The following is an 11,439-nucleotide window of genomic DNA, read 5'->3' on the forward strand; positions in this document are numbered from 1 at the left end:
TGGAGTGCCAGTTACCGCGGGTACAGTTATTTTTTTAGCATTTCTTTGGATCTTCCATTAAAAATTCCGTGTCTCCGACAGCTATCGTTATCTGTGCACTCAGCTACCCGAGCAGCAGCCTCTGATGTGTAGTGCGCACTTGGCTCCTTCGTGGGGTTACTACACTTCTCAAAGCTATAGCAGACGTTGCAGTGACTTTGAAGTCTCTGATGCACACCTTCCATTTGACTCAGAAACAGAGGGCCACGGTTTCGAACGTGTCCTATAGAGCAGACACCACATATATACAATTAAGGGGAAGATAGCAAATGATTCCTTTTGTGCGGATGCACACCCAGCTCGAACCACGCCAAATTTAATCTCGCGATGGCCAGGTTACACGCTGTATCCAGCCACGAACAATTGTGTTGTTGATGGTGTTGTCGGGCATTTTGATCTCCATAGCTTTCTTATTGACGCTGCCCCAGATACCTTCAGCGCTCGTGTTGACAGTCGTTGAATACAATGGTCGATAAGGTTATGGCCGAAAGGTCGTGGGGGTATCATCACTTGCGGGATTAACAAAATTTTATTGACTGTCAAAGCTGTCTGTTGACTGAGCACTTTTCATTCCGGTTACCTATTTTTGCTTATCGATTGGGCAGTGTTCTTTAATATATTTTCCGAACGTTCGCTGGTCGATTTCGATATCCCTCTGCTACATGAGAAGTATTTGGGCTTCACTGGCGATATACGGATATCTGAGCCAATAAACGCCTAGGGCGTGGTGGTGCTACGTGTGCACCCTGTATTTGAAGAAAGGAAAGGTCGCAGTTGCAAGGTGCCAGTTTAAAGAGCGAGTTGTATGGAGCCAGTTGTACTGAGGCAGCCAGACTGTTGTCAGGTGTGAGCGTGAACTAATTGTTACTGTGAGTTGGTGCGGCCGGCCGGAGTGGCCGTGCGGTTCTAGGCGCTACAGTCTGGAGCCGCGTGACCGCTACGGTCGCAGGTTCGACTCCTGCCTCGGGCATGGGTGTGTGTGATGTCCTTAGGTTAGTTAGGTTAAAGTAGTTCTCAGTTCTAGGGGACTAATGACCACAGCAGTTAAGTCCCATAGTGCTCAGAGCCATTTTTGTGAGTTGGTGCGAGCGGCCAGTGCTGAGTCAGAACAGGCCGGTTGGAAGTTGTTTGTATCAGACAAGCAGCGCTCTGATAATTCTGCTTCCACTCGATTGAAAAGGAGTGAATAATGCTGCTATTGGTATTCAGAGTGGCTGCAGTATTAGTTTGGAGAGAGCAAGCTATGTTTTTTTGAACTGATTTTAACACAAACCTGTTGCTATACGCATTCCGCTCAGCGATCCAAGGTAAGGTTTTACTGCTTGACTTTTTCTTACCGCTACGTGTGTATCTAGTGACAGTGTGACTGATTATGTTTCGTGATGAACCACGTAACAGAGTGACGATTAGGCTGAGAACAGTATTCAGCAGTGGTTACGTTCGCGGCGAATAAACCACGATCAGGACTTAGGTAAATCATTGTTTTCATTCACTAAACAGATGGGAAATTCTTATGTATTTTCTTAATATTTCCGAGTCAGGAATCGAACCAAATATAACTGTATTAAGTGTAGAAAATGCTGCGTGTGTTTGTAGCAATTATACTATTACACCAGGAGTTTATTTGAATTTTCCAGTTTCTTTATCTTGGTCAGACTAATGCTCCCATCTGTTGCTTTTTCTAAAGCAATAATCAATAAAATATTTTGTGCTTAATTTTAGCGCGGATTATTAACTTTTACTGCCTCAGTACGATGTCTATGAAGAGTCACAGTTTTATGTTGGAGTTAATTTTATAAACTTTAGGTAAGTCACGCTACAGAATGACGAAGATGCACCTGCAGAGTTCTTATTCTTTGGAAGTTGTGTGGCGTTATTAGTCCATGTACGAATAATTGTATCCTCCATTTTATATTTATTCTCAATTTTAAGGAAATAAACCGGCCGTAAGTAGCTTACAGAGGTTGTTTATTGATCGAGCCACACCAGAACACCTCTAAAATACTGATAGATTGTACTGTTGCACAATAAATGTATTGGTGTCTGTCGAACCGTGCTTGGATTTAGTTAGATGCTCATAATCGATATAAATATCTCCTTTTAACATACGCCGTACAACTGCAGTATTCAAATGACCGACACTGAAAGAAAAACGGCGTATATACAAATAAAATCTAATCAAACGTTTGTAAACACATTCGCGTCGGAAATTACAAGTATCTTCAGACGTCATGTATTGAGTCCTTACACAGCGAAATGATCAAATTAGGGTAAGATCGAAACAGAAGCGTACGAAGAATCATTCTTTCCCTACTTAATACATGAATGGGGCTTGATATCATCGTAGTATAAGTACTCTCTGACAAACATCTGCAGTTTTAGATTTAGATATGAATGTAGTGATATGTTTTGAAATGCCTCTGAGAAAGTGCTATGCAAGCACCAACTATGTGTTTACAAAAATCCGGTTTCAACATCATTACCTATTTCTATAGAAGTGAGGTAGCGTTTCAAATATTAATTGTCATAGCAGCATTAAACACACTTCATAGCAAGCCAGCCCAGCGTTTCAGGATTCAGTGCTAGCAGCATCTCTCTGTCCTCATCAAGTGCACCGCTATTTGTGATGGAACCGGTAAAGGGGACAGCAGTGAAAGCTTTAAAAGTAAGACAGACATTTTTTTGTACAACGTATTCCATATTATGACGGCTGCTATTTGTGTTTTTGTCATTCTGGTAAGATAATATGAACACTGACAACTCGATGACTATACCAATGTATCACAAAATATGTGGCTGTTTTACGTGAACAATGGTATTAAACGTGTGATTATGCTGCCAGTCTAACACGAACACGTTCTGTGCTTAAATTCCATGTTTGAGCACGTTGCTTTTACTAAAATTCAGACATCTCAGTAAATTCCTTTAGTATTGGCTCACAAAAGTTGCAACGTGATGATGCCAGACTGTCGTTAGGGGACGCAAGTGTTTTGTTTGCTGAATCTGCGGTAAGTACCGCGACAGTTTATAGGCTGCGCTCAGGGTTTTCAGCAACGCGAGGCGACATGGGGATCAGCAGAAGTGTCACTGACCTCCGCAGCCCAGAAGTGCGTCCTCGCCCGTCGTCCCGCCAGCGTGTTTCGCGACGTATGCACACTCCACTCGCAAATCTCGACACGCCTCCGCGCGGCCAACTGGGAATCCCGGCCGGGCGACCGCGCCAGCTGCCTTAGTTCCGATAACCTCCACCAGAGTGCACACGTTCCTGGGAGATGAGGCCTCGGAAACAAAACAGCGACGCTATCTCGGTTTCGCTACGTGTAAGGAGGGTCTCCTTTCTTTTTTTTTTTTTTTTTTTTTTTTTGCAAATTACTGCTAGATGTCGATGTTCAAACGAGACAACACAGTTATTTTAAAATTTGCCGTTTGTTATTCTTGAAAGCTTTATGTAGGACAAACGAGATGATATTTTCCCACGCGTTATAAACAATATACGTACCGTACGCTGCTAACAAAACATCTTTGGATTTTTCAGTTACAAACAGCAAAATGTAGCGTTACAACCATCGACAAAATTAACGAAATGAATACCCCAGGCGTTGATATAAGTCAACGGGGAAACGGGGACAGCTGAAAATGTTTGCCCCGACCGGGACGCGAACCCGGGATCTTCTGCTTACTTAGCAGACGCTCTATCCATCTTTTTTATTGTTCTCATTTTTGTTAGATTATGTTCGTTGCATTTTTTCGGTGCGGATGTCCCATGACACCCGTTCAAGTTCAGTGTTGAGCCATTAAGTCAGTTTTTTTTTTTTTCTTTGCAGAGAGCAGCTAATGTATTCAAGAGTAGCTTCACATATCTGTAAAAAATGAAGTACTAACAAAATGTCAGTTTGGTTTCCAGAAAGGTTTTTCAACAGAAAATGCCATATATGCTTTCACCAGTCAAATTTTGAATGATCTGAATAACCGAACACCACCCATTGGGATTTTTTGTGATCTCTCAAAGGCTTTTGATTGTGTAAATCATGAAATTCTGCTAGACAAGCTCAAGTATTGTGGCATGAGTGGGACAGTGCACAAATGGTTTAATTCGTACCTAACTGGAAGAGTGCAGAAAGTTGAAATAAGTAGTTCTCGTAACATGCAAAGATCAGCACATTCCTCAGACTGGGGAACTATCAAGAATGGGGTTCCACAAGGGTCAGTCTTGGGTCCTTTGTTGTTCTTATTATATATTAATGACTTGCCATTCTATATTCATGAAGAGGCAAAGTTAGTTCTCTTCGCTGATGATACAAGTATAGTAATCACACCTGAGAAACAAGAATTAACTGATGAAATTGTCAATACTGTCTTTCAGAAAATTACTGAGTGGTTCCTTGTAAACGGACTCTCACTGAATTTTGATAAGACACAGTACATACAGTTCCGTACAGTGAATGGTATGACGCCATTAATAAATATAGACCTTAATCAGAAGCATATAGCTAAGGTAGAATATTCCAAATTTTTAGGTATGTCCATTGATGAGAGATTAAATTGGAAGAAACACATTGATGATCTGCTGAAACGTTTGAGTTCAGCTACTTATGCAATAAGGGTCATTGCAAATTTTGGTGATAAACATCTTAGTAAATTAGCTTACTACGCCTATTTTCACTCATTTCTTTCATATGGCATCATATTTTGGGGTAATTCATCACTGAGGAATAAAGTATTTATTGCACAAAAGCGTGTAATCAGAATAATAGCTGGAGTCCGCCCAAGATCATCCTGCAGACATTTATTTAAGGATCTACGGATATTCACAGTAGCTTCTCAGTATATATACTCTCTTATGAAATTTGTTATTAACAACCAAACCCAATTCAAAAGTAATAGCAGTGTGCATAACTACAATACTAGGAGAAAGGATGATCTTCACTATTCAAGATTAAATCTAACTTTGGCACAGAAAGGGGTGAATTATACTAGCACTAAAGTCTTTGGTCACTTACCAAATAGTATCAAAAGTCTGACAGATAACCAACAAGTATTTAAGAAGAAATTAAAAGAATTTCTGAATGACAACTCCTTCTACTCCATAGAGGAATTTTTAGATATAAATTAAGAAAAAAATATTAAAAAAATAAAAAAAATAAAAATAAAAAATAAAGAAAAACAAAAAAACACAAAAAAATAAAGTTGTTATATTAACTTAAGTATGTTGTTAAATTAACCTAATTATGTCATGTATTGGAAAATTCGACTCGTTCCACATCATTACGAAATATCGTATTCATGATCCATGGAACTAGTATTAATCTAATCTAATCTAATCTAACCTCTGACCGAACACGCTGAACACCATGCCGGCTCCATCTGAGCCACCGAAGACACAGAGGACAGTGCGACTGGAGGACTTATCTCTAGCACGCCTTCCGTGAGACTCACATTCCCAACTTATTGCCCGCACTATATTCATAGTGCCCCTGCCCATTATATTCATTACTCGTGGCTTTTTGCCGATTCCCGTAAGAGTTCGGGCACTGTTTGTGCATCCGCACAGAAGAAGGTGGTCAAATGGCCGGTGAGCCTTATATATATGACCATGCAGCTCGTTAGAATGAAATTATAATGAAATGAACAGCCCTAGCTGCGTACAGGCGTTGATATAAGTCAATGGGACATTTTCAACTGTCATTGTAATTTCATTCTAAACATTTTGCTCAGAGCCAACAAGGGACACTGACTGGACACCCTAGAGGAGCTAGAAAGTTACGCAGAAAACTGAAAGAAACCGCATGAATTACTAAATGGACGAAATGAATTCATCAGACACGTATTTCAAGTTATAAGACGACTGCCTGCTGTAGAAAGTTGCCCAACAAGCTGCCCACAGCTGTTACTCCAGTGCGACCGTGCTGTAGCTGATGCCTGCAAACTTACTCACTACGGTGTGAACAGGTCTGTGGAACAAACCAACAGTCGAAAAGGAAGCGCCGTCAAGAGGAACTTGGCCAACTCAGCACCAATATTCTACAATTGTTGCAACTTTTATTTAGTAAGAATAAGTAAAGACCATCTATGAACGAAAAGATAATGATAATTTAATACCATTTTTATGTTCCTCATTTTAGCGAAACAATATTTTAGTGAGGTGACTTTCCACAGCTGTCAGATACTGAGAGAGCTGCGTTTTTGACCATCAGCTATACAAGCAAATCTTTACTGCTACCGGTTCGGTCTCTCAGTCCATCGTCACAGGAACAAAAATCACAATAAGTGTACATGACCACCTATCATCTACAGTGACCCTAAACATCATAAAATTGGTGTTGCAACCAAATGTGAAGGGACTACACCGTCCAGCCGCATTGACTGCAGGAAGAAAGTCAGTCAGGTTCTGGAACGAAACAAGAAGTCATACCGACTCCAGCACAGTGCCCAGCTGTGCTAGGTTTCTCGGTTGAGGATCCATGGCACCAACAGCCCGAGCGAGGTCGTTCCAAGAAATCCGGGAAAGTTGGTGATCAGGGTTCAAAATGGTTCAAATGGCTCTGAGCACTATGGGACTTAACATCTGAGGCCACCAGGTCCTAGAACTTAGAACTACTTAAACCTAACTAACCTAAGGACATCACACACATCCATGCCCGAGGCTGGATTCGAACCTGCGACCGTAGCGATCGCGCGGTTCCAGACTGAAGCGCCTAGAACCGCTCGGCCACAACGGCCGGCGGTGACCAGGGGAGTATGGTAAACTCATCCTGGTGCTCTTCGAACCATGCAGGTACATTGCGAACTGAGTGAAACGTTGCATTGTGCTGTAAGAAGATGCCATTGAACCGAGGGAAAAGAAGCTGCATCTAATGTTGGAAATGGTCCCCAGCATAGATTAATACATATGTTGATGCATTGCGTGTTCTAGGATGACTAGATCACCCACGGAATCCCACAAAAACATACCGATGATTGTTGCAAGTTGCTTTAAGTGCTCGTGCCGCACGCGCCAACGGCTGTGTGTCGGACGAAGTACAAAAGGTGATCATCAGAGAAGGCTACCCGTCACCACTCATTCGACGTCCAGTTGCGACATTTGCATGAAAATTGCAGCCTTTGTCACCGATAAACAGCAGTCAGTATGGGTGCATAAACCAGGCTCTTGCTGTGGAGGCCGATAGGCAGCAACGTTCGCTGAACGGTCGTTGAGGAGACACTGTTGGTAACCTCTTGGTCAGCTGTGTTCTGGCGTAACGACAAGCGCCGGCACGAAGATCAAGAACGATACAGCAGAGACGGCTGTGAGGCGACGTCAGCCAATAGCACGCTAACTAGCACGTCACCACGACAGGAGCGGCCTCTACACGAAGGGAATAAAAGCGACACTCCGCCTAGCCACTGGCCCCCCGCCCCGACCCTCGTCATGACCCTCCCCCTAAGTACATCCATGACTATTCCCGTGCCAACTGGAATGCCTACCGGGATACCCTCTCCACTCAGGTCGATAGCCACCCTCTCGCCTACCGCCGTCCCGATGATGTCACCCATGCCGCCTCCTTTCTCCAGCAGACCTTGTCTGAGGCCGTGGAGGCCCACGTCCCTACTGTTGCCATCCACCCCCACCGTCCTACCTTACCACCACAGGCCGTCCTCCTCCTCCGTGAATCCCGTCGTCTCTACCGTGCCTTCTTCCGCACGCGTGACCCGGACACCCTACGACGCCACCGGCAACTACAGCGACACGTTCGAAATTTGCTCGCGGCCAAGAAACGCCAGGACTGGCGACAGACATGCACCCGTTTAAATGCTACCCTCCCTATAAACTCGTCCAAGTTCTGGACCGCCTTCCGTCGCCTTACCGGAACTAAACCCTCCCCCTACTATCCTCTTCTCCACGATGATCACCCCTTCCCTGACGCCCTTAGTAAGGCCAATCACTTTGCCTCCTACCTGTCCGATGTGTTTTCCATCCCTGATGATCCCCAGTTCGATTACTCCCTCTTCCCAGATATCCGCGATCGAACTGACACCTCTGTCCCTCCCCTCGCTCCTGGTTTCCAGTACTTGGACAACATCCCACACACGGACCTTAATGCCCCCATCACCACACAGGATCTCATCAATACACTCCGCACCAAACGAACCACCGCTCCTGGTCTCGATCGTGTCACCTACCGTCACCTTCGTGAAGCTCCTGTCTCTTTTCTCTCCACCCTGGCCAGGCTCTACAATGTAGTCCTGTCCACCGGTTACTACCCCGACCTGTGGAAAACCTCCCGTATCCTCATGTTCCTCAAACCTGGCAAATCGCCGTCCGCCGTCTCCTCCTACCGTCCCATCAGCCTTACCTCGGTCTTCAGCAAGGTCCTGGAATCTATCCTCACCCGCCGCATCCACCTGCATCTCCGCCAGCACCGCCTCCTCCCCGTTACCCAGTGTGGCTTTCGGCCGTCCTTCTCTTCCGACGATCTTCTCCTTCACCTCACTCATCTCCTTTCCGAACAGCTCAATTCCCGTCGCTCCGCAATCTTCCTCTCTCTTGACCTCGAACGCGCATATGACCGCGTATGGCATTCCGGTCTCCTCTTCAAGCTCCAAACCTTCGCCCTTCCCATTAACTACGTTCGTCTGATCGGTTCCTTTCTCTCCCGCCGTCCTTCCCATGTCACCATCCATAATACCGATTCCTACACCTTTTTCCCCTCCGCCGGTGTGCCCCAAGGCTCCGTCCTCTCCCCCCTTCTGTACTTGTTGTACACGGCGGATATGCCGCCGCCGTCACCCCCCCGTCCACCTTCTCCAGTTTGCCGATGACACCGCCTTCCTTGCCCTTGCCCCCACCCTGCAACGCTCCCAACGCCTTCTCCAATCCCATCTTGACCGGTTCACCGCTTGGTGCAACCAGTGGTTGCTCAAGGTCAATCCTTCCAAAACCCAGGCGATCATTGTAGGCAAAACAACTCCCTCCTTCCGCCTCCTTGATTTCTATCTCACCGTTTATGGCCGTCCCATTGCTCTCACCCCCGCCCTTAAGTACCTTGGCGTCACCCTCGACCGTCGCCTCTCTTGGACTCCCCATCTCCAGACAATCCAAGCCAAGGCACGTTCCCGACTCCGTCTCCTCAAGCTCCTTTCCGGCCGAACGTGGGGTCTGGACCCCTCCACCATCCTCCACACCTATAAGTCCCTTATCCGCCCTATCCTCTGTTACGCCCATCCAGCCTGGATCTCCGCCCCCCCTTCCTTTTATAAATCCCTCCAAATCCTTGAACGCCATGCTCTCCGCCTTGCCTATCGCATCCGTCTCCCTTCCCCCATGCGGATCCTGTATGACCTTATCCCCTTCCCCCACCTCCTCCTCTTCCTCGAAAGGATACGAATCCTATACGCCTCCCGTAAACTCGATCCACCTCACCCGCTCGTCTCCCCGATCCTCTCCCACCCCCGCCCGCTGCCGCGCCTGTACTCCCATGTCCCACCCGGTCTCCATCTCTCCACCCTCCTTACCCTCTCCCAAGGTGGCTTCCGCCAGCTCCCCCTCCCTGATGATGCCCTCCTCCCCTCCATCTACCCCTCCCACCAACTTTGATCCTCCCGCCCTCCTCCTGTGCTTGCTCCTCAGGGCACCCTCCCTCCCTTCTCTCCCTTTTCCCTCCCTCCTCCTTTTCTCGTTCCTCGTCCCCCGGGCCCCCCCTCCCCTGTCCCTATCCTCCTGTCCCCGTCTCCTAAGCCGTGGCATCCTCTTTTCCTCCCCTCTCCCCCTCCTCATCCCTGTTGCCCTCTTGGCAGGTCCCCGGACTCGCACACGCTCCGTGGACATTCGCGCGCCGGAGATCACCGCCATCAGTGTATCGTGTGTGCCGTCATGTTTAGTGTTCCGTTTCGCCGTCACGCTCCATTGTTCACCAGTGACATCGTCTTCTTCAGTGTTTGTGCGTCGGGTCTCCGGTTCATAGTGTGGATTGTCATCAAGTGTGAACGGCTTCTTGTGCTTTTATATTCTTGTGTCTCCTGTTTTTTCCCGCCGTTTTTCTATGTAATGTCTCTTCTTTGTTTATCTTCATGTACTCTCTTCGGCTGAAGAGCGGCGTATTGTGCTGCTGCCAGCCTACCTGGTTTGTTCAGGTGTCAAAATTACAATAAAGTAAAAAAAAAAAAAAAATAGCCACTGGCGGTCAGTAGAAGACGCGCACTAGAACAGAGGACTAGAAGAGCCGTTACTTGTGATCTATATCAATCGCTTACATAGACATTGTATATAGCGAAGGAAATTGATTATTTGCGTATTGCCAATTGCTTGCGACACATCATGTGGAAACTAAAGTTCTGTCAATTCAATTACTAAATAACCTCCATTAACATGTTTACTATCAAAAACAATCTTGATCACAAATTATTTATTGCGGTGACCGGTTTCGACCACAACTGCGGTCATCCAGACCGACAAGTCAAATGCAAAGTTTGATCAGAAGGCTACATACATTATACAAAAATATATAAACCTACAAAGTTATAAAACGATGAATTACCAATGAGCAAGAATCCCGTTCTGGTGCTAAATCACTTCTGGAGAAACCACTGCATGTCTTACTATGTATACTAGAGGGTCCGCCCACTTCTGGCAGAATGTCATCGCTAACCAATGGGTTACAGGTCGAATAACAACGTAAAATTTCATAGTTAAAAGAACATTGACAAGAAAGAAAAAGAAACACACATAAAACTTAGCTTGTTCAACTGCTATTGTCAGTTAAGAAGCGTTAAAAATGTTTAAACATGTAGGATAAATGAACATCGTTTTGGCAGTACATGGGTTGCCCTCTCTAGGCATGTTAGTGAATCATTGGAACCACTGGTTGCCATGGTGAGGTTAGACGCCCTTTCAAAGATGTGGCAGCAGGCTTCTTTCCACTGAAGTTGTTGTACAGTCGATAGGCAAACTACTGGTTGCCATGGTGAGGATAGACGCCATTCCAAGGATGTGGCAGCAGGCTTCTTTCCAACGAAGTAGTTGTGAAAATCGAATGGTAAACCCTGTCACGTCAGACGAAGTACTACTGAGCAGCAACATGTTTTTATTGAAACGATAGGGCGCTTCCCAATGAGGAGACTGCAAAAATAGTTAACTAACGTGTTGTAGTACATGCTGCACAGGTACGATTTCATTGTGTAATAAGAGACTTCCAATTATATAGATTACTCGATACAGAATAATTACTTCTAACCATTAATACTAAGAAAGAAAGTAATCGAGATGGCACAGTACTGCTGCCACATGTTTGAAATGGCGTGCATCCTCGCCATGGCAACCACTACTTTACCTATCGACTCTACAACAACTTCAGTGGAAAGAAGCCTGCTGCCACATCTTTGGAACGGCGTCTAACCTCACCATGGCAACCAGTGGTTCCAAAT

At 45.6% G+C, this 11,439-nt stretch overlaps 1 protein-coding gene across 1 annotated transcript in view; it reads right to left on the minus strand.

The window, feature by feature from the left end:
• LOC126416951 (uncharacterized) overlaps positions 1-3,559 on the minus strand; it is a 521,435-nt gene extending 517,876 nt beyond the window's left edge. The window contains exons 1-2 of the mRNA XM_050084831.1: positions 3,553-3,559; positions 3,132-3,263 (exon numbers count right to left, since the gene is read on the minus strand). Of these exons, the coding sequence (XP_049940788.1) occupies positions 3,132-3,263; positions 3,553-3,559 (139 nt within the window). The remainder of the gene's footprint in view (positions 1-3,131; positions 3,264-3,552) is intronic.
• Positions 3,560-11,439: the final 7,880 nt, after the last annotated feature.

This window comes from Schistocerca serialis, chromosome 8 (genome assembly GCF_023864345.2).
Source record: "Schistocerca serialis cubense isolate TAMUIC-IGC-003099 chromosome 8, iqSchSeri2.2, whole genome shotgun sequence".
NCBI classification, from domain to species: Eukaryota; Metazoa; Arthropoda; class Insecta; order Orthoptera; family Acrididae; genus Schistocerca; species Schistocerca serialis.